The sequence below is a fragment of the Empidonax traillii genome, unplaced genomic scaffold (assembly GCF_003031625.1).
Source record: "Empidonax traillii isolate 1590-97213 ecotype Southwest subspecies unplaced genomic scaffold, ASM303162v1 scaffold520:size1094406, whole genome shotgun sequence".
NCBI lineage: Eukaryota > Metazoa > Chordata > Aves > Passeriformes > Tyrannidae > Empidonax > Empidonax traillii.
In genome coordinates this window covers 394,905-416,721 of record NW_020955713.1, presented here as the reverse complement: position 1 = coordinate 416,721, position 21,817 = coordinate 394,905, and the positions used below count along the sequence as shown (strand labels likewise).

Here is a 21,817-nt window from a genome sequence, read left to right as displayed (position 1 = left end):
CTGAAGCCCAGGCCTGCTGCTGTGCCGGGGATGCTCCTCCGGAGAGAGCAGATGGGGCGGGATGAGGGCGGGCTACCAGAGCCGTCTGTGGGCACTTCCACATCCCCACGGTGCCAGCACGCCGCGGATGTGGCACAAGCGTGTGTGTGGAGAGTGCAGGCTGTCCCTGCCCGGGCCGCCGCCACCCCGCAGCCCCCGTGCCCGGGCAGCAGCACCCACTGGTCCTTATCCAAGGGCCCGTCAGTGACTGTGGGGGGGCAGAGGGTGAAGGTCCAGTCGACTCCTGCCGATGTGCCACAGCTCAGGCCCTTCTCCACAAATACTGGGGCTGTGGCCGTCTGGAGAGGAACTCCTGCCCTTTGCTCTGTTTGCAGTTTCCCTCGGGCTGTTTGGTTTCAGTTAATCATCCCACGAAGGCAAACAGTGCTGGGAAGGATGGTGTGCCCAGTGCTTCCAGTTACTCTAGGCCCAGGGATGCTCAGCTGTGGGTTTGGGTGACACATAGCCAGATTCAGGATGATGGGACTGCCTGGAAGGGGGTCCAGAAGACAAGCAGACAACTCAGGCTCTGTTCCTGGTCAGGATTAGGCAGCCTGAGGCGAGCACTGGCAACCCTTGGGTCCTCTCCTCTACAAGAGGTCAGGCTGGTCTGTTAGCGCTGGGGGCATCATCAGGGCTCTTTGTAGGATGCCAGAGCAGGAATATGAATCCCAAGGTAGAACAGAGGGTCAGACAGCTCCTGACCACAGCAGGGGGTCAGGCAGTGGTGTAGAAACAGGCAAGGGTGAGAAGCTCGGCCTGGCACGGCAGGAGGGTGCCCGTCTCCCCTCCTGCACTCCACACCAGCTCCCTACAAACCCCCCATCCTCACTGAGGGCGGCAGCAATGCTGCAATGCCCGTCTGGGCCGCACACCCTCCCTCCCCCCACACCACCCCGCAGGCCGGCCGGCCCCGCTGGCCCTGGGCTGAAGGTCACAGTGCTGCGCAGTGGGGACAGCACAGAGTCCAGGGTCCCACTGGCACACCGGGGCTCAGCAGCGCTCTGCAGTCACCAGTCATGATTATCTCGGGGCTCCTTTCCTTCTTCCTCCTCTTCGCTGTGGCCAGCGGAACCCCCATCGGAGACCAGGATGAGGATATCCAAGTGCAGGAGAATTTTGAGGCTGAGCGGGTAATGGCAGCTTGTAGTCCCTTAATTCTGGGGGCAAAAGGGATGGGGCAGACTTGATTTCATTTTCCTCCAGAGAGAAGTGCAATAATGCCTATGGGATTGGCACTGGCAGCGAGGCACTCCCTGGGTGCCAGTCAGAGGGTGCCAGGCTTTAGGGTGGCAAACACCGAGGCAGGGTGTCTGCAGCCTGAATGCCAGCTCAGATGGTTCTTGTGGAATATCTGTGGGATTTCTGTGGGATGCAGGCTCCCTGGGAGATCCCCCACAGCCAGCCCTGCCCCCTGCCAGGCTTCACATAGCCCCATATGTGTGCCTGGGTCTGGGTTCCACTGGTACACATAGGGGGATGGCAGCCTGATGCCTCCAGCCCTGCCTGGTGGTCAGGGAACCTAGGAAAATCCTGCTCAGTGCTGATCTGCTTCCCAAATCCTGAAGCAGCTCTGGGCTCTGCACCCCATGTCATCACCTCCCAGTTTCTCTCTGGGCCATGAATATTTCAGCTCTGCAGAAAACCAGATGTCTCACGTGGGCTAAGAGCGCCCACGGTGGAGGCCTCCCTCTCTTCTCCCCACAGATGTACGGCAAGTGGTACGACATCGCCATTGGCACCACCTGCAAATGGATGAAGAACTACAAGGAGAAGTTCAGCATGGGCACGTTGGTGCTGGGCCCCGGCCCCAGCACGGACCAGATCAGCACTGCCAGCACCAGGCTGCGGTATGGGACACTGCTGGGGGTGCTTCAGCCTCCTCCAGAGCCCCCCTACTTGGAGGTGCTGGAACAGGACATGGGGGGTTACTTGCTCTGTCTGGCAACCCTGAGGAGGGGATGGATTGGGCTCAAACATCCAATGCCTCAGGCAGGGCGATTCTGGGGGTCCTGTGCCATGGCCTTGTCATCTAAAACATGGTTCTCATGCTATAACCAGGGGAAATGATCACTCCAAGTAGCTGATTGTTTTCCTCCTCCCTCCAGGCAAGGTGACTGCACAAAAGTCTCGGGAGAGTACCAGAAAACCAGTACCCCTGGAAAATACACCTACTACAACCCCAGTGAGTTGGGCTGTGGCACGACTGGATGATGGGGAGAGCAGGGCTCAGAGGCCATTCCACAGTTTGGATCATTTCCAGTAAAAGTCTGGAGTAAAAGTCAGGGGAGAGGGCTGTTTCAACAATGTTCCTGCGTAGGCACAGGATGATATGTTCTAGCAAGTTGCTCCTGTCCCCAGGGTCACAGGTTGGGGCAGGCTCCCACCAGCCACACTTCAGGAGCACTGGTGGCATCTCAGTTGTCTGCAGCCCTTGGTTTACAATCCCCTCAGCTGAGAGCCTGGTGAGCCTAAAGGGAGTCATGATTTTATGAGTCTGCTTCACAAAAATCATGTTTTCTTTAATTAGGGGCCTGATTTCAGCCCCCAGACCTGGGGTTGTCCTACACTGATCCATCTCTCTCTGAGGGGCAGGAATGACGTCCCCTGTGTCTCTGTCTCACCCAGCATGGGATGTGTCTATCCTGTCCTACGTGCTCCGCACCAATTACGAAGAATACGCTGTCATCCTGATGAAGAAGAAAAGCAGTTTTGGCCCAAGCACCACCCTGAAGCTGTATGGTACGTCTGACCATGGCACTTGAGGGTGAGCAGGCTCTGGGGTGCACCAGCACAGCTCAGAAACACCACCTGAGGGTCTCTCAGCTCCCTTAGCCCTGAGGGACTTGACCGTGGATTTTGGAAGTTGTGCCTTAGAACAGCTCATCTTTGGCAGGACAGAGGTGGAGTCTCATGGCTCTGCTAAAGCCACACGAAGCAAAGAACATCCAAACCAGCATGGGGTTTGGGACGAAGGTGGTGATATCTGCTTGGAGGAAACCTAGGCCCTGAAGTGGCAGGAGATGCTCTTTTCCATGATTAAGACCCATTAAACCCACTTTGTCCAAAGCCTTAGTCAAGGCTGGTCAAGAATAACAGGCTGCCCAAGGAAGTGGTGAAATCTGGATGTGTTCAAGAAATGTGTGGATGTGGTGCTTAGGGATATGGTTTAGTGGTGGACCTCGCAGTGTTGGGTCAATGGTTGGACTCGATGATCTTTGATTCTCTGATTCGATGTTGGCAAGGATTAGGAGACTGGTACTGGACCTGCCTGCAGCCACCTGAACTCTATGGGTCAGTGGGTAGTTGGGGACTGTAGACAGATCCCCTCCCACACCAACCCTACTCACAGCCCATTCTCTTTCTCAGGGAGGACTCCAGAGCTGAGGGAGGACCTCATTGAGTCTTTCCAGCAGTTGGCTCTGGAGATGGGCATCCCCATGGATTCCATCTTCATCCTGGCCAACAGAGGTAAGCTCCCACAGAGCATGTGCCTCTCCTGTTACCAGAGCACTCCGGCTGCTCCTCCTTGGCTTGCCAGACTTGGAGATGGCGGATAGTCAGGAGGGAAGGAGGAGAGACAAGGGCTTTGGTAGCACGGAATGGAAAGGAAATAAGGCCATGCATCAGTCAGGATTGCATCAGCTTCTAGTCAGAGGGTGTCAGATCAATGCACCCACTGTGCTGGGACAAGGGCATGGGACACCCAGGGACACTCACGACTTGTCCCCAATGGCTGGGTATTCCCAGCATCTGAGGGGCTCCTTGCTCAGCCTGGGGCTCAGAAGGGGCTGGTATGATGCAGGGGGGTGTGGGGATTTTAGGGGGATGAAAGGGTGTGTGGGGATTTTAAGGTGGTGCTTCTGTGAGAGGGAGATAAAAAGCAGAAAGAGGGGAAGAACATTGGGGTAAAACTGGGAGGGTGTCCCCTTCCCTGGAGTCCTGCATGGGCACAGTGCAGTACTTGGTGAGATGAAGACACCTCTCCTCTCACACTGCTGATCTTCTCTCCTGCATCTGGGCAGGTGAATGTGTTCCTCAGGAGACTGAAAGTGCTCCCCAGGTGAGTGGTACAGCTGGGACCTCCTGAAGTAGATGAAAGTTGGGGACATTCCTTCCAAGCCAAACTCACTCGAGACCTGGTGTCCAGGGACAGGCTCTGCGGGTAGGACGTGTTGTTTGGGCAGCAGCTCCACTGACCTGGGAGCAGCACTCCCACAACCCTGGGAGCTGCTCTTCCATCTCTACTGATGGGCTTTGCTTGCAAGGATGGGGGCACAGGCTGCAGGGTGAGGGCCCTGGGGACCAGATGGGCACTAGGTCTCATTTCCAAGCAGAAGGCAACAGCTTTTTCCTCCTCTGATTTTTTCCATGGCATGAAGGTTGCTTGGTGTCTCCTTGCTCCTTGCCTGCCTGTGAGTGTCCCAGCCAGGCTGTAGGCCCCTTCTCCACAGATGGGAAGGCACAATGATCCTTCAGCTGCCATCAATCAGCACCTCTCAGTCTCACAGGGTTGAGTTTAAACAGATTTTCCAGAGGGGATGGGACTTTCATAGGAGAAACAACTCAGATGACTTGAGAGCAGGTAACACACCATGGAGACATATCCCCAGCACAGGGCATGACTAGGGTCCTTCAGTTGTCTTCATCCACAACCCATGATCATGGTCCCCACCCAGGATGAGCACAGGATCACGAGGCGTGGAGGATCAAAGATCAGTGACTGGAGATGTGCTGGGAGGACTGAGGGAGGGTTGGAGCCCGAAGTGCCCTTGACAGCCCACTCGAGGGGCAATGGGGTGGGCAGGAGTTCCCACAGGCTGATGGCAGCCCTGTGCTTCCTTCCCGGTGCAGAGGGCACGGAGAGCAGTGCTGCCCCCCGAGGAGGGCTCAGCCGCGGGCCCCCTGCCCCCTTACATTGGCAACAAGGAAGGTAGGTCCCAGGGGAGAGGGCTGCGTGGGGACCCCGCTGCCCTGCCCCTGTCTGCCTGTGACAGTCCGGGCCGTGCTGCCCCGCAGACTCGTGCCGGCTGGGCCGGGACCCCGGGCCCTGCAGCGGGATGCTCTCCCGCTTCTTCTACAACTCCTCCTCCATGGCCTGCGAAACCTTCCTCTACGGAGGCTGCCTGGGCAATGGCAACAACTTCTACTCGGAGAAGGAGTGCCTGCAGGCCTGCCGGACCGAGGGTGAGCCGCGGGGACAGGCCAGGCCAGGCCAGGACCGTGAGGTGCCTTTGCTGAGGCATCAGAGGGGACCTGAGCGTGTGTCCCGCACCCATGTGGGAGGTGTGGGGGCCCCTGAACCTCACACAGCCCTGTCCCACAGCTGCCTGCAGGCTGCCCATCGTGCCAGGTCCCTGCAAGGCATGGGTGACACGCTGGGCCTTCGATGCCACTGAGGGCAAGTGCATCACCTTCAGCTACGGGGGCTGCAAGGGCAACGGGAACCAGTTCTATTCGGAGAAGGAGTGCAAGGAGTACTGCGGAGCTCCTCCACTGGCAGGTACCCCCACAACCCCCTACTGCCCCTCCTTGTGCAGGGGAAGCCGTGGCAGCAGCCCTGCACCACCTCCTGGTATGGGTACAGGGCTGTCCTGGCTCTGGGATGGGTCTGTGCTGGGTCTGGATGGGTCCAGGATGAGTCTGTCATGGGCCTGGGATGGGTTTGTCATGGGTCCATGATGGGGATGGGATGGTTTTGTGCTGTGTTGGGAATATGGCCATTAACCCACAGACAGTGTGGCACAGGGGGGCTGGACAGGCTGCAGATGTGCTGAAGCCATGACTGAACTTCAGAACAGTCTTGACAAAACGGGGAAGGGCCCCGAGCAGGCTGAGGTGCAATGGGAAGCAAGGGCAAAAGCCCCTGGGCTGAAAGACTAGGGGGGTTCCAGAGACCCTGACACCAAACCAGAGTCCCTGTTATGGGTGTATCTCCTGTGTGATACCAGCCAGACCCCCCAGCTCAGCACAGGGGGTTCCATCCTGAGCCTCCCTGGGAGGCACAATGGGCAGCACTCAGCCCTGGGGTTAAATGACAAGCAGGTTTGTCAGGAGCCTGGCAGAGCAAATCTTCCCTCAGAGAGGGGGGACTGAAGGATCTTTCAGCACAGCCAGCCCAGAGCAAGCTTGCTCCCAGCCTGCAGGAGCTGAGGACCATCTGTGATCCTGGGGATGGGAGCTGGAACCTGAGTAATATGTCTTAGGGCAGAAACCACCCTGTATTATCCCTGTCAGCAATACAAAGTGCATTAATGCCACCATGGCGGGTGGTGGGACACAAAGTGACATCCTAGGATAGCACGGCTGTGTATGGAGAGTCTCAACAGCTGCCCCTGTCACTGCCGGCAGGGACAAGCGGGAAGCAGATCCATCACCGTCTGACCACAGGGCGAGGAGGGGTCTGGGAGTCTGTCCATCACCTGGTGTGTCTCTCTGTTTGCAGAGGACGAGGAATTTCTGCACCTGTCAAACTGAGCAGGCAGAGGACGAGGGGCTGGCACCCAGCACTGGGGTCCCACGGGACAGCACTGTCAGCTGCCGGCAGCACAGGAGACTCCTCCAGCAGTAAATGCCTCTAATGTGACCAAAGAGCCCCGTGTCCGTTCTCCAGCCAGTGGGGAGCAGAGTGGGAGGGGCAGGGGACACTGTGGGGGTCCTCTCTGGCCTCCCTGGTGGGGTGTCCCCACCTTTGTGGGGTTGCTGGGCGCTCCCCACTGAGTCTCTGACCCTTCCTCAGCCTGCTGCCCCCTGCACACACAGGGCTGGGGTGGCCAACTGGGGAACTGAGAGGCTCAGGGGGTCCTGCTGAAGGGGGTTCAGCCCCCCATTTCCCAGGGAATGGGGGTGAGCTGCCGAGAAGGAGAGAACAGGTTGTCTGCTCCTCCCTGAAGGTGAGTGATTGCTGCTGGATCCGGCTCACAGGGGGACTGGGGAGACCCATTTGTAGCCGGGATAGGAGTCACAGGACAATCGCTTGCACCAGGAGATTATACAGGGTTAGACAGGACCCTGAGGGGTCACAGGAGGGAATTACAGGCTTATGAGGGCCACGGCGGGGAAATGGGGCTGGCACCGAGGGGATGATGACAGAGGTTATGGGAGTCCCAGGTTGTATAGGGGTCCCAGGAAGGGATTAGAGGTGTTTGGGTGGTCCCAGGATTCAGGGTTGGCCCCATGAGAGGTTATGAGGGTGGGTCAGCGGGCAGCTATGGGGATCCCAGGAGGGGGCTACGGGGGTTACAGGGATTATGGAGATCCCAGAGGGTTACAGAGGTCCCAGGAGGGAATTAGAAATGTTTGTGGGGGGACCCACGGATGCTGGGATGGCGCCAGGGGAGGTTATGGGTGTCACAGGCGGGGGCTTGTGAAGCTGGCAGGAGTTTCGGGGGGCTGTGGGTTCTGGGACGTGTTAGGCCACACTCCGCCTCTGGAGGTGAGGGGGGTGCCAGGGGTCCCCGCGGCGGTCGCGCTCTGGGCCCTGCTGTCCCCCGCCGGCCGCCGTACCCGCGCCGCGCGCGCTCCAGCCCCCCCGGCGAGGCGGAAGAGCCAAGATGGCGGCGGCGGGAGCCCCGCGCCGCCTCCGCTCCCCGCGCCCGACCCGCGGCCCCGGCCCCCGGCGGGGCTGAGCGCCCCACACCGGCCCCGGCCCCGGCCCCTTCACCGGCCCCCGGCGGGGCTGAGCGCCCCACACCGGCACCGGCCCCGGCCCCGGCCCCTTCACCGGCCCCCGGCGGGGCTGAGCGCCCCACACCGGCCCCGGCCCCGGCCCCTTCACCGGCCCCCGGCGGGGCTGAGCGCCCCACACCGGCACCGGCCCCGGCCCCTTCACCGGCCCCCGGCGGGGCTGAGCGCCCCACACCGGCACCGGCCCCGGCCCCTTCACCGGCCCCCGGCGGGGCTGAGCGCCCCACACCGGTCCCTGCACCGGCGGGGCTGAGCGTCCCGACACCGGCACCGGCCCCTCCGCCCGGCCCCCGGCCGGGGCCTTACCGCTCCGGCCCGGGACATGCCCGGGTAGTGCCCCAGCACAGCCCCTCCCGCCGGGCCGGCCCCCGCCCCGCATGGCCCCGCCGCTGCCCTGAGCCCCCCCCGGCCCCGAGCCACGCTCGGCCTGTCCCGGCCGTGCCGCTGAGCGACCGCGAAGATGTTCTCGGCCCTGAAGAAGCTGGTGGGCTCGGACCAGGCTGCGGTCCGCGACAAGAACATCCCCGCGGGGCTGCAGTCCATGAACCAGGCGCTGCAGAGGAGGTTCGCCAAGGGAGTCCAGTATAACAGTGAGTGGGGCGCGGGGTCGGGGGGGCTCGGCCAGCCCGGTGGGACACGGCCTCGGCCGGTGGCCGCGGGGACCCCGGAGGGGCTGGTGGTACATGTGCTTTTCTTGTGCTTCGTGGTGCTTTTACCCGTATTGGCCCAAAGGCAAGGGTAGAGTTAAGTGTTGGAGCTCATGGAAGCGTGGGAGGAGTGAGGGATGGGAAACTTTTATCTTTCGGTGCAGGACACGGACCCCGCGGGCCAGCAGCATTCCTGAGCGCTGCTGCCGGCTGTGGCACAGGACGAGAGGGCCTCGTACATCAGTTTGTGTCAGTTCGAGCATCAAGAGGGTAACTCCCCTGAGAGCGTGGGTGACCTTCCCTGCAGCCCCGGATAACGGTGTTTATAATTAAGCTCTAGTGGTTATATGATAATGGTCTATTAAAAAGCTCAGCCCTTCCAGGCTCTAATGAAAGGTGAGCTGTGAATGCCTCTGTGTGCCCTTGGTACATCATTTCATCCCGACTGTCTTCTTTGCAACTGATACATTTGCTCTTTTCTGAGGGAGCACTTTCAGAATTCTTTTCCTCTCAGTATTGAGGCTTAGGGCTGTGTTTTTCCTTTGGAGACCAGGAAAGGTGATTTCTAATACAGTGTTCCAGGAGGGCACTGCAAGTATGTGAAATCCATCTCAAAATCGTGAGACGGGGACAGCAGTTATGTCATTCCTGCTGAAAATAGAGCTGGTTCCAGAGAGCTCGGCTGTGTGCATTCAGGCAGGCAGGGAGGCAGATTGCTGAAGTCTGAGAGATTGGCAGGTGGGAAAAAGACTGATTTGCAAACTTGGCACTGGATAATTTCTGTGAAGGCTCACGTTTCAGGAATAGTGCTTATGTTGGATCTTAGTCTGGAACAGAATGTGATGTAGAAGTTAGCACTTTGGGTTTTGGGGTGTTTTTTACTTTGTTTAATGTTATGGCTGTTGACTGTGCTTTGGGACTGATGTTTTGAAGTGCTCTGCTTTACTAGGGAAAGCTTTTGATGCCTTTATCCGTAGCACATCTGCTTAATTTATAAAATTAATGTCTTAGCAAGCAGTCCTGAATGTGAACAGCAGCAGTGTGATTGCTGAGAGTGGATTTCCAGTGAAAGATGGGGGTGAGGATGAAAGTGCTGCCTTGGAATACAGCGCTGCATCCTTAAACGCATCCCTGGAGATCTGCTGGTCACAGACTGTTGATGTGTGCAGAGACTTCATGTGGCCACAGCCCAGAACACCTGCGTGCTGCACTGCCATCTGAGATCAGGTAGCTAATACCAGCTTGTGAATTATGTAAGAGAGAGGAGTTGACTCCTCAGCCAGGGCAGGTTTGTGCTGCAGACAGAACAGCTCAGCTGCATCCTGCTGGCACAGCAGTGGATGGGACCATGGTGACTGACCCATGGATGTGGACCTGCCTGCCATTTGAGCAAGGCCAAAAATGCCAACTGTAGATTCGCTGCTTTTTGTCTCGCTACCAAAAGCCTCGGGAAAGCTTTTTGGTTTGTGCTCTGTCTTACCAGGATTTGTGTTCTAGTTACTGCTTTATAGCTGGAATAAAATTGCAGCTTTCTGTCACTGCCTTAGGGCAAGCTTTCCAATCTCCATAGTAACTTCCCAGCATCACTGTTATATAATATTTATAGGAGGTACAGGCTGGCTTACAAAAGGGCTTCCAAGTACCCTCCACAGCCTCAGCACTGGGTAGATGGGGAGTGTTCCAGCATGGTGAGGTGGTTGCAGCTGAAGATGGTCTGTGAAGGAATGTCATTGCAAGGGCCATTGCTCAGGAAGGGCAGAGCTGCAAATCCTGTGCAGCTTTCTGGACCAATCTCTGACATTCATTAGAGGAGTGCAGGACATGGTTTGGGGCCACCATTAGCACACACAGATCTTTACAACTCCTCCAATTCCCCTGGAGCTACCTAAACCATAGGGTGCTGTGATGACTTATTTACAGAAATGTTTCCTTACTGCATTTGATTACAACTCATCCTGGACTACAGACTGTTTCTTTCCTAGAAATATATGTAATGTGCTGAGAATGCCTTGGGTTGTTTGCTGATAAAGCAGGCCAGGACCTGAGCCTTGTACCTGGCTCTGGGTGCTTGCTGAGGGGCTCAGAACAGTCCCCTGTTTGAGGGGATGCTGTTTGAGCTGTTTTAATGGCACTGACAGTTAAAAGCACTGGTTAGAGTGTATCACTAAACTGATCCCAAATGGTTTGTTTTGATGGTCTCTCTCCCACTCAGTCACGTTTTCAAAACAAAGAGCATTGCAGGGTGGAAAGGTTTGGATTTCTAATGAAATGATGAGAGCAAAGGCCAGTACCAACCCTTGGCAGCAGTCACATCCTGTGTTTGGGACATCCTAATTCAAAAGGAAAGCATTTCCATACTGCATTCCAGCACACACACTCCTTGTTTGCCCTTCATACCACTGTGAGAGCTGTTGTGGTTTCTGTGCTGTGGCCCAGTCAACACCAAAGTTCCTTGAGTGCTCAGAAGGCACAGAGCTGAAAATGATGGGTCTGTGCCATGTGTGTAGTGGTTGGGATGCTTATAGAGGATCGTGATTCCAAGGGTGGGGAAGGTGGGGAACCAATCTTGGTAAAAGCTTGCTCTTGCTTTCCTGCCTGGGATAGCCTGGCCCTGGATCAGGTGTGCTGTGCTGCCACTCTGAGGGCTGTGCTGGCTCCGGGAAGAAGCACGGCCAGAGCGAGTGGGCTTGGTGGAGAGAGGAGGTGGATCTCCTTTGGGCAGCGGTGCTTGTTTGAACAAATTACAAGACCAGTTACACAGGGCAGTACCAGCACCAGGGTACTCAAACCTGACTGTTTAAGTAAGGCAGGGATGGGCAAACAAGGGTGAAGTGAATGGCTCTGGCTGGGCATTCCCTGGGAGTTGTCCACTGGTGATCAGGGAAGGTTCAGATCCATCCATCCTGTTCCCCAGAACATGGAACACCTCCTGCTCTGGCCTTGTATGCTGCATGCAGTGTGCATATCACTTGACAAACCCCACTGCTGTGTGTATCTGAAGCACAGACTGAACAGTCTGTAGTACCAAAGGCAGTAGCTCAAGAATTCCCCCTAGTCCCTCTCCTTATTATTTTTCTGCCTAAAATGTGCCTTAAAAGATAAAACCTAATTAATATTGTGTATCTGTTTAGTAAGCATTATAGTCCTTACTTCTTTTGTGTTGCTTTAGAGTCATAGTTTGCAGACCCTGGTATTTTCATTCAGCACAATTCCCAAAAGAAAGGCTTCTCCTCTTCCTGCTACTTCCCACTTTCTCTTGTTTTCTTCTGTGGCCTAACACAAGTGTTTGTGCAACATGTGCCAGCCCTGCTTTGCCCGCTGCTTTGCTTGTGCTTGAGGGGTCTGCAGAGCACGTGGTGCTGTTTCTGGCAGCAGGAACAGCTCAAAGCATTTCAGTTGCGGTCCCTAAGACCTTCATGAGGACGAGGTTGTGGCTGTCTGCATGGGGTTATTAGTTTGGGGATCTTTGCTGCAGGGTCCTGGAGGAATATGGGCAGAGCTGGGAATTCCTGATTTCCAGTCCTAGTTGGTCTGAGACCTGCTCTCTGGGCCCTGTGTCTTCTCTGCTTCTGTTTCCCCCTCTGGAGAATGGAAAGCCCTCTAGTTTTCCTGAGACAGTAACAACATAAATAAAGTGATTTGTTTAGCTTTTTCCTTGCCACTTGATCTATCCCCCATCCCTACCCTTCTTCCCACGGATAATTCTCCTGTCTTTGCTATAAACCTGTGGCTGTTTGCTGTGAGTACTGATTTAACTCCAAATCGAAACAGGGCAGCAGTTGTTACTGTCCTTCAGGTAACAGCACTGACCTCACCTGGCATTATGCTCCTCTTTCCACATTCAGCCACAGCCCAGGCCTGATGTACCTGCCTGGCTGTGCTCTGAAGCTCAATCAGCTTTTCCTGACTTGCAGGTCCTGTCACAGTATGCCTGCCCCAGCCAAAATCCCAAATACAGATTTTGCTTTGCTAAAAAAGTGATTTGTGTCGCCTGCCTCCTTCCTGCTCTTTCTTCAGGAGGAGTCAGTGAGAATTTGTGCACTATGCAGGAGAAAAGAGGTGCTAATGGAGAGTGCTGGAGCTGCAAGGGGCCCTTGGACCTGTTCAAACTGAGCAGGTGGTGCCACAAGCACCCTGCACTGATCTAAACATGAGCTGCTCTGGGGTGGGGGGGATTTCCTCTCCACTCCAACTCCGCCTCCTGTGTGGTGCTCATGCAGCTGGGCACTGGAACTACAGAAGAAAACTGAAAATGGGTAATTTCAAGGTTATTTTTCAGCCTATTCAGTTTCTTGATCCAACTCCAGGTATAACTGCGTAAATAACGGTGTTGGCACCGAGAAAGTCCTGCAGGAGGTAAGACTGTCCCTTCAGGGGAGAGCTCACAACCATGTCATCTGAGAGTGGTCCTCAAAGTGCACCTTGAGAGCAACTTGACTCTTTACGAAGGGTCTGTTTGTCCCTTAAAACTCACTGTTTTGGTATCTCATGTTGCATTCCATGGGGGAATGTGGATTTTAACATTTTAAGGCAGGCAGTGAGAGCATATTGAAAAGGTTTGAGTTTGAAAGGGGACAAATGGAGCCTCATTCTGCTCATGCCATGGACTCGCTTCGTGATTCCAGAAAATCAAAGGAATCCTTCATCAATTTCTTTCACCATCTGTAAGTAGGAAATAGAATCACACACATGGGTGACAGAAAATGCAGGAACTGGTTTGTTATGTCTGTAGAGATGCTCTGGGACCTGTAAGTGAACTCAGCCTATAAATACTGTGTTCATTTTTGCCTTTGTGATCCTCATGCTGTGATAGTAAGTAATTTTATAAAATACAACAGCAAAAAGCACAGTGGAACTGCAGCACCAGGCAGAACTCTTCCACAGACTTAGTGTATGTTTTATCTTCAAGTTGACCTCTTCAGCTCTTCTCTGAAATGACTGCAACAGCTCCTGAGCTGCAGCAGAAGGCAGTCTTTGGTCTCGGATCTCCTTGCCCAAATGATGATGCACAACCTAATGCTAATCACCTTACTGCCATTAGATGTCTGTGAGTGGCCCATTTTCCAGGGAACCACAGCTCCAGTTCAAAACACGAGCATAAAAATCCAGTTCAGCCCAGCTTATGTTTCCCAGTATCCCCGTGATTGCCACTAAAAACAAGGATGGTATTTTAAATAAAAGTGTCTACACTGTAGCAGAAAATTTAGAAAACAATGCATGGGGTTTTCAGAAAGAATGAGGTAACATTTGGGTAAACTCTGGAAAGTTCATGATATTAATTGCTACAGTTTTTGATATTTGGACATTTGATTTCCATGGAAGAGTTTGAATGAGTTTCTGTCTAAACTGAAGCAACCAACACAAGAGCCTCGTGACAGGAGGTTGTAGCCAGGTGAGGGTCAGGCTCATCTACCAAGTACCCAGTGGTGGGAGAGGAAACAGCCTCAGGTTGTGCCAGGGCAGGTTTAGTTTGGATATTAGGAAAAACTTCCTCACAAAAAGGGCTGTCCAGCCCTGGCACAGCTGCCAAGGGCAGTAGAGGTGTCAGCATCCCTGAAGGGATTTAAAAGCCTTGTGGATGTGGCACCTGGGGACATGATTTAGTGGTGGCCTTGGCAGTGCTGAGGGAATGTTGGACTAGCTGATCTTAAAGAACCTAAATGATTCTGTGATTCTGTGATTCTGTTTTCTCAAGGAGTGAGAAGTGTTTAAGGAGAAATGGAAATGGTAGAGGAGGTAATGGAAGGAGAAACCTGTCAGAAAAGACCAGCAAAGGAATAGGGTATGGCAGAATGGAAGTAAGGGCCAGGGAGAGGTAGAGAAGGTAGAAAGATGGGAGGATTGCTAATGGGTGATTTAGATCACTTAAAGAATCATCAGCAGTGTGTGAGCAAAAGTGGTCTGAATGTGGTGTAGTTCAAGTGTGCCTTGACACTGCTCGATGGCAAAGTTCACTCTGCTACTGAGCACATGCACAGAACACCTAGAGAAAAATGGAGCTAGAATTGAGCTGGAATGAGTTATACAGAGACTGGAGATGCAGAGGGGTGAGGGAGACCCTCCTTTTGGATCACGAGGTTCAGAGGGGACCCCCTTTCTAAATTTGTTATCAAACTTAGGTGCATCTGGGTCCAGTCTTAGTCTCAGATTTGGACAGCAGTTTATGTCTAATGGAATTATCTATGCAAAGTTTATAATAACTGATACCAAGTATCAATTTCATTAGTATTGACTCTGCATGCCATCAGTCCCTCACTCTTGGGGTGGAGGGGTCTCTCTGCCCTGGACAAAGAGGGGTCTCTGGGTCCCAAGTAAGGAACCTCAGACCTGGAGAGGTGTTGCAGCTGAAGAGGAGAGGCAGTCCAGCCACAGTTTAGACAGAGCTCTGCTTAGACTCCTCCAGAAGTCTGTCACTGGTAAAAGGTGTCTGCCTCGAGGAGAAGCTTAAGGGGTGTCCCAGCTGCAGGGGAGGTCCTCACCATGCAGCCACACTGCCAGGCAGAGAGAGCTCAGGGAGGGCTCACCTGGGCTGTTGTATTGACGGGATAACATGGGGCTTGTAGTCTAATTGCAGACAGTGGGAAGGATGTATAGGAGACTTCTTGTACCCACGACTTCCTCTATTCCTTGATAAACAAGTCTTGGAAAAGCCACCTGGTATTCTTGTGTTAATGATTGGTGTGGTGTTCCAACCTCGTGCACCGCAGCTGGCTGTGTCGCTGCTCCTCTCTGGCTTTCCTGGAGGAGTTCTTGGTCCAGCTATAGCTCAGGCCTTTACTTCCTTTGAAGCCTAAATCAAACTACTGCTGGTTTGGGTAAGGGATCAAATGCATCTGTCACAGAGCAGAGGCTCAGCTGGCTAGAGCTGTGCAGATTTTGAAGATTCAGCCTTGCTGGTGGTTCTTTCTGCTGAGCTGGTGTGAGTTGCTGAATAAAGATTGATTTTAATGACTGGGGCTCTTGTTTTCTAATGAACCCCATCATGCCTGTGTAATATGGGAGGATTAATTACATCTGAATAATGCTTGCAAAAAGTTAACGTGCTTTTCAGAGTGTTCTTCAAGTTGTGTTTAATCAAGTTTATTTGTCTGCCTGTTCTTTTCCCCAGTGAAAATTGTCATCCGAGGGGACAGGAACACTGGGAAAACCACACTCTGGCACCGACTGCAGGGAAAGAAATTTATTGAGGAATATATTCCGACTCAGGAGATCCAAGTCACCAGCATCCACTGGAATTATAAAAGTAAGATGGAAGAGAGTGGAGGGACTGACAGTCATGGGACAGGGGAGGAAATTCCTCTGCAGCCTCATTTGCTTCTTTCTTCTCTGTCTTCTTAGGAGATAAAATGGTTTCTCATCATTTTTTATTTTAATTTATTATTCATAATTTCTCAGTCATGTTTTTAATAACTTTGTCAGAAACTGTATGCTCTAAGTGTTAGTGTCTGTTGAATCCATAGTTCAAGGGAAGCATTTAATAGGTGGTCTGAAGTATTTGAGATATTTGTGATATGCTTGACGTGTTAAAGAAAATGAGTTATTATTACGTAAATCTGTCTCTGAGGCCAACTCTGCTTTGGGTGTTACTGTGTTGCCTAGAAGGGAATAGCAGGCAGCAAACTAGATTTCACTGATGGAAACTGGGATGGATCATCTGGTAACTGGGGAAGGTGATGTTTCAAAAATTAATGGCAGTACTACTAGCTCTAGGCTGATGTACTGAAGCACAGAAATACCAGTACCTTTTTTAAGTGCTTGCTGGATTCTGGGTGATCAGATATGATTTTTTATTTTAATTTTCCCCATTAATCTAATAGTATGAAGTGGCTGTGAAAGCCCTGCCTCCTGCTTGAGAAGACACTGCAGGCATTGAAATTGCATAAGGCTGTGACTCAACAGTGCATCAAGTCCAGCTTCCAGGTTCCTGACAAAGAAAGCCACAGCCTTGTGGGATGAACTACTGATTCAGTATGAAATTGTAAGGCTGAGTATGCTGTACACAAAAAGTCAGCAGTTGTTTGTCATTATCAGACATGGTCCATCTGCCCTAGTCTGACATTCTGTTGAATCAGGTACTGTCCATCTCCTCCCAGCTGGGAGAACACCCCATGTGTTGAGGTGAGCTCCCAAGTTGAGTGCTGGGTCTGATTCACCACTCAAATTTGTATTGCCAGGTGATACCACGATGCCCAAGTCTTGTGACAATGCTCACAAAGCCACAGGGTATGTTCAGCAGCAGATCTGCTGTGGTCAAACAATGGTGCTTCCCACCTGCAGCCAAGCCTCTGGCATGGTGTATGTTGGCTGTGGCATCCTTCCCCTCACTCCTCTTCCTCTCTCTCAGGATATCAGCACATCAGTTACTGAGGAATGAACACAGAGCTTACAAGTTGTTTGAATGATGGAAACTATCTCCAAAATCAAACTTGAATGCTTCAGCCTAAACAGACTTAGATCAGAGTAAGAAATGAAATTCCTCTTTCCTAGATATGCGAGTGTAAGGAATGCACTGAGTGTTAATTGTGGGTTTCTGCATTATCACAGGTTAAAGGTCAGAGTTGGGTTTCCTCTCTGACGGGTGTAGGTAACACAGCACTGCTGGTGGATACAGCTGGCATTTAATTCTAAGAGGCTTATTCTTACCTAACTGGTTTTGTATCCACAGACAGGTACAAAATGCATGTGTACATGCAAAATGGTGTTTGGAGAAAGATCCACTCATCTCACCTGTGTCTGCATTTCTTTTCCTAAGCTGAGGCTCGGGCACTGACTTCTTCAACATGGGTGCAATAATGGGATAGAAAGCACCTACACCTGGGGTGTCTTTGCTGTGTGCTGAGAACCACAGGTGTATGGATTATTTCTAGTGCCCAGTTCTAACCTTGGTGTGTTGGGTTTCTGTAGAACTCCCTGGCCAGAGCTGACAGCAGTATGTACGTGTTCTGATGGACTTTCCTCAAGGTGAAGTGTTGCTGAGCTTGTCTAACTACCTGGAAGGCTGTACCTGAAATTGTGCCTTTCATTTGTGTTTCTTTAGCATTGTAAAACACTGTGCTATTGTCTTAGTAATAATTTCCAGTAGTATGGGAAATTCTCTACTCAGCTTCTTAATACTTGTTTTAAAAAGTAAGCCCCATTTTAAAAGATACTGTAAGATCTGTTTCCTGCTATGAGAACTTTCCATCCGAGACAGGTGATGTGGGCCCTCAGAGTAGTTGGCTCAGATGTAATTCCTGCCCCATTGGCCAAGTTAATCAGTAAAGGAAAAATAAAGTTTGTTTTTCCTGTGATCATGCTCTCAAGCTACCTTGAATAAATATTATGAAGTAGTTGGCAGCAAATATTTATAGATGTTAATTAAACTGCTGTCAAATACTGAAGGATTCTTACATTGCCTGGTCTTAGAAGAATGACATTTTAGATGTGGAATGTAGCACCTTCAGAAATTTTATACCGGGGGAATTAATAGGTAGCGGAATTTGAGTTGCTTCTTCCCATGCAGAATGAACAAAGTTGCTTTTCTGTGCCAATTGTAATGGATTTTTGTAATTTTTTTATTCAAGTAAGGAGTTACCCGTTCCTGACCCTAAGGAACACTTTTTTAGATTATGCTAGTCACCAGTTTTATTCTCTGGCAGACTCAGAAATGATGGCTGAAATAAACATTGGCAAATAGTTTTGTTCAAATCTTTTGAATGCTTTATGGGTGGGAGTGAGGGATGGCAGAGCTGTCCTGCGCTGTAGGATTTGTGATCCAGAGCAAATGGAGTGAATCTTGTCATTGCAGGAGAGTAAAAATGCCTGAGGGCTTGCGAGTTCCTGGTGATGAACCCACCCATAATCTGACGATTCTTATTTTTAAATGAGTGTTCTTGCAATTGGAGTCTTCTCACAGCTCTGCACCGTTTTCTGGGAAAGCAGTGTTTGGTGTGCTCTGGAGTACGTGGCCAAATAGCAGCTGAGAACAGATCTTTGTGGTGGTTTGATCATGGTTTGTGCTAATCCAAGTTAAGGAGCTGAAAGGATGAACTGGCTCTGTTTTTACTGCAACATCCCTTCCAGAGCCAGTTCAAGTGAGATGCTGCTGGGCATGAGTCACACACCAAAGCCAACACAGCAGCACTAAAGCAATTACCCTCTTTCATGATCAGGATCATCAGGAGTGACACTAATGAGGAAAAGGAAGAGCTTCCTGGCTGTGAGCTAGCAGTAGCATGTGGAAATACAGTTTTGGTTTTCTTGGATCTCGTGCAGAACCTCATTTTCTTTGAGAAATTCCAACCTTCCCCTCAGACAAAAGGGATGTTGAGCAGGTGTGTGGGGGTCAGGAAGTTCAGCTTCCCAGCTGCCTGCTCAGCAGGGTGTCAGTACTGCAGGAATCACTCAGCAGCCAGCAAATCAAAACTGAAGGTGTGTTTGGCTCCTGATAAGGAGGTGGAGAGCTCTGGAGCTCGGGAGCAAAGTCCCACTGCCAAGCACTGGGTCACCTCATGGGAGAACACTGCCTGTCACCACAAGGGCTCACTTCTCTGAACTGGGGTTCCGGCATCTCACCTGGAGCCCCTTGTTAGTGTGATGTATAGCTTCACCTGGCACTGCTGGAAAGAGCAAGTAGCTTCCTGGGCTCCTCCTGAGCCCCTGCAAAATCTGGCATCTGGAAAAGGCAAACATCTACTCTTTTGCAGCAAGTCTTGATTGTGGAAAGGCACCAGGATTGCCTTATCATCTGCAGGGCAGGAATTTGGGACAGACCTCCACTAGCTGGTCTGTGTCCCAGCACCCACAGGGTGAGCAGTCCAGGGCACAGGGACAGCTCCTTGCAGTGCCAATGCCTGCGGGTGAGGAGCTGGCTCAATTGGGTGCCAGGGGAATGACTAATAGCTGTACCTGGCTTGATGGTGTGTGGGAATGTTCAGGGACAGAATTAATTTGGGGAGTGCAGTGTTCTGAGCAGAAGTTTTCAGACTGCAGGCTGCTGTACACCCGTGTGCTTTTCAGTCCTGCGAGGCACCGGCTTGGCTGACCTGAGGGGAGTCTCCTGTGTGTGCAGTGCCCACTGCCAGCTGGCACAGGGGAGATAAGTGAAAGTTACTGGAAGGAAAACAGAGCTGATTTTGTCATGCATAAATGTAAAAAACAATCTTTCTCCAGAAGCAGAGGATCAAAATTTTCCTTTATTCATAATCTGTTTTTACAGTATTTTGAAGCATGTAAGTTAAAATTCTGTAGAGAAAATTTTTCCTGGTTTGACAGTGACACTTAGCTAAACTCTCATGCCATCCTATGAGATTATTTTCTACTCTGAGACATTATCCTCCAAATCCATTGCTTTATGTTCAGAGCTGCTCCAAGTACAAGCTTTTGCTTTGAAACCTATAACATTTCCAAAAAGCAGCTGTTTCTTGGAACAACTTCCTGAAGATCAGACTTCTTATTTGGATTCTGTCAGAGCTGCCTGTCCCTCATGCCACCCAAAAGTGAAACTGCTGTCTGTACTATCAGAGCCAGTCACTGGAGTTAGAATTTTGCATGTCTTGCTTCAGATTTTAGCAACTCAAATATATGCTTGTGTTGCTGCTTGTAATTTATTGATACTGCAGTTTCAGTGCTAGTGAGACCTTATTTTTCACAAAATGCCCTGGAAATGTGCAGAGGAAATATGTTTCTGGTAGCTGCAGGGCTGTCACATTTACCTGGAAATGCTACTTAGTAAGGTTGATCTTCCTTAAATGTGTATTTTCCTTTTTTCAGTTGTACATCTTGCTGATAGAGCAGACTTTATCCTCAGCATCAAATTTTTATCATTTTTGAAGGGCTATGGAAAGCTCTGTATGTTATGAAAAGAATCCACACAAAATACTTACAACATGCTTCAAATCTGACATGACCCATCAGGGAAATCCAGCCATCACTTATGTGACTAAGAATCTTTAGGAAGTTCTTTAGATAGCATGGATTTGGTTGACAGCTTGGGCCTTCAACAGCACACAGCCTTCTTATTCTGATTGGGTTTTCTTCTCACACAGGATTTGCTTTGCTTTTGACATTGCTGTGCTGCTTTCACCATGTTGGCTTGGGTTGGGCTCTCTCTGGTGAGCATTGAGTGATGGACATAACATTGAAACCTTCTTCTAATCCTTTGTGTTCTTATTTTTCTTCCAGCCACTGATGATATTGTGAAAGTTGAAGTATGGGATGTAGTTGACAAAGGTAAGATTTATAACTTCTTTTCTGATGGAGATTCATTGTTCTTTCTCAATTTTAATTAAAAACTTACATGGGATATAGAAATACCTACTTACTTCTACTTTGAAAAAAACATCTCTACTTAACTTTTTTCAAGTGCATAGATATTACTTCCTGAAAAAATATGGAAAGGAGAGGTGAGTGTCCTATGCTAAGAGCCCATTATCTAGAATCTGATCTGATCTGGAATCTACTGATCAAACCCACTGTTCAGAAGCAGTTGTTCCATGTGCCCATGATAGATGAAGTAGCCTGGTGCTCAGTGTATTCAGATTCTCTGAGCTTTAGAATAAACTTTACTTTCTCCCCTTTATAGTTTGCTCTATGTTTAGACTGGTTCCAAGTTCTTTTTTCTGGTTATGAAAGTTCTTGTTGAACTGTTTTTATGAAGGCATGCTATTGTTAAATGGATAAAACAGTATCTATTTTATCTGCAGTGGGTAGTGCCTGCAGGGGGAAAGGATGAAAGAGAAGCCAATTACTTAAATTCACTTAGGACAGAAAATGCAATATCCAAAACCTATTGTAAACACCTAGCCAAGGATAGCATTATGGTGTGTAAATACATTTTTCATTAGTTTTCAATTTTTGTCAGAGTATGAACTTCTATTTTATAAAAAGTAAAACCAAACCCCAAACCATCTGTGAAGATGCAGACTGGCTGCAGTGCAAACTGGGATATGCAGTGTGATCTCTTCCTGGGAGGGGTTGGGGTTCAGATGTAAATCTCAACAGCCCGTTCTGTAGCCCCAAATGCAGATGTTGTTTGGCTTTTAAGAGGCATTTGGTACCAGTCAGGCTCCTGGTTCAGTGTGAGTATGGTCAGGAAAGCAGCTGTACAGGTGAGTAGCTGTTGCTCTGTGGCTTATGCTCCTTGGTTGGTGTTTCTATCTGTCAAATCTGTTGACCACAGTCATCGAAACTTGAACTTTGCTGGTTCGTCTGGTGCTGCCTTTCCTGCAGCCATGGCTGGAATCCATTCTGTCACACGAGGGGCACCACCCCTGCTGCACCACCTGTGCCACTTACACTCAGTACACCAAAACTAAGGTGATAAATACAGTAGGGAGTGGGAAAGGGAGCAATTAGCTGAATTGTATTCAAAATAGTAAAAACAGAAAAGTAATTAGAGGTGGCAGCTCTAGTTCAGATGCATAATGGAGCCTTCAGGGCAAAATTGAGCCAGGAACTTTAAATGA

The 21,817-nt window shown here is 51.0% G+C and overlaps 2 protein-coding genes across 5 annotated transcripts in view; both read left to right on the top strand.

Annotated features, from left to right (window-relative positions):
* The first annotated feature begins 967 nt into the window (after positions 1–967).
* Positions 968–6,625, top strand: AMBP (alpha-1-microglobulin/bikunin precursor). Its single transcript, XM_027896930.1, has 10 exons — positions 968–1,172; positions 1,747–1,889; positions 2,148–2,224; positions 2,668–2,781; positions 3,409–3,510; positions 4,065–4,102; positions 4,894–4,972; positions 5,059–5,226; positions 5,366–5,542; positions 6,485–6,625. Exons 1-10 carry the CDS (start codon positions 1,059–1,061, stop codon positions 6,514–6,516), a joined length of 1,044 nt encoding a protein of 347 aa, XP_027752731.1. The 5' UTR covers positions 968–1,058; the 3' UTR covers positions 6,517–6,625.
* Positions 6,626–8,091: 1,466 nt separating this feature from the next.
* RABL6 (RAB, member RAS oncogene family like 6) overlaps positions 8,092–21,817 on the top strand; it is a 55,517-nt gene continuing 41,791 nt past the window's right edge. For 2 of the 4 annotated variants that reach the window (XM_027896919.1, XM_027896921.1), the window contains exons 1-3: positions 8,092–8,315; positions 15,481–15,615; positions 20,535–20,582. In XM_027896919.1, the coding sequence (XP_027752720.1) occupies positions 8,186–8,315; positions 15,481–15,615; positions 20,535–20,582 (313 nt within the window). In that variant the 5' untranslated portion in view covers positions 8,092–8,185. Of the gene's footprint in view, positions 8,316–15,480; positions 15,616–16,716; positions 16,833–20,534; positions 20,583–21,817 lie in introns of those variants that run through there. The other 2 variants (XM_027896923.1, XM_027896922.1) reach the window with 2 other exon arrangements.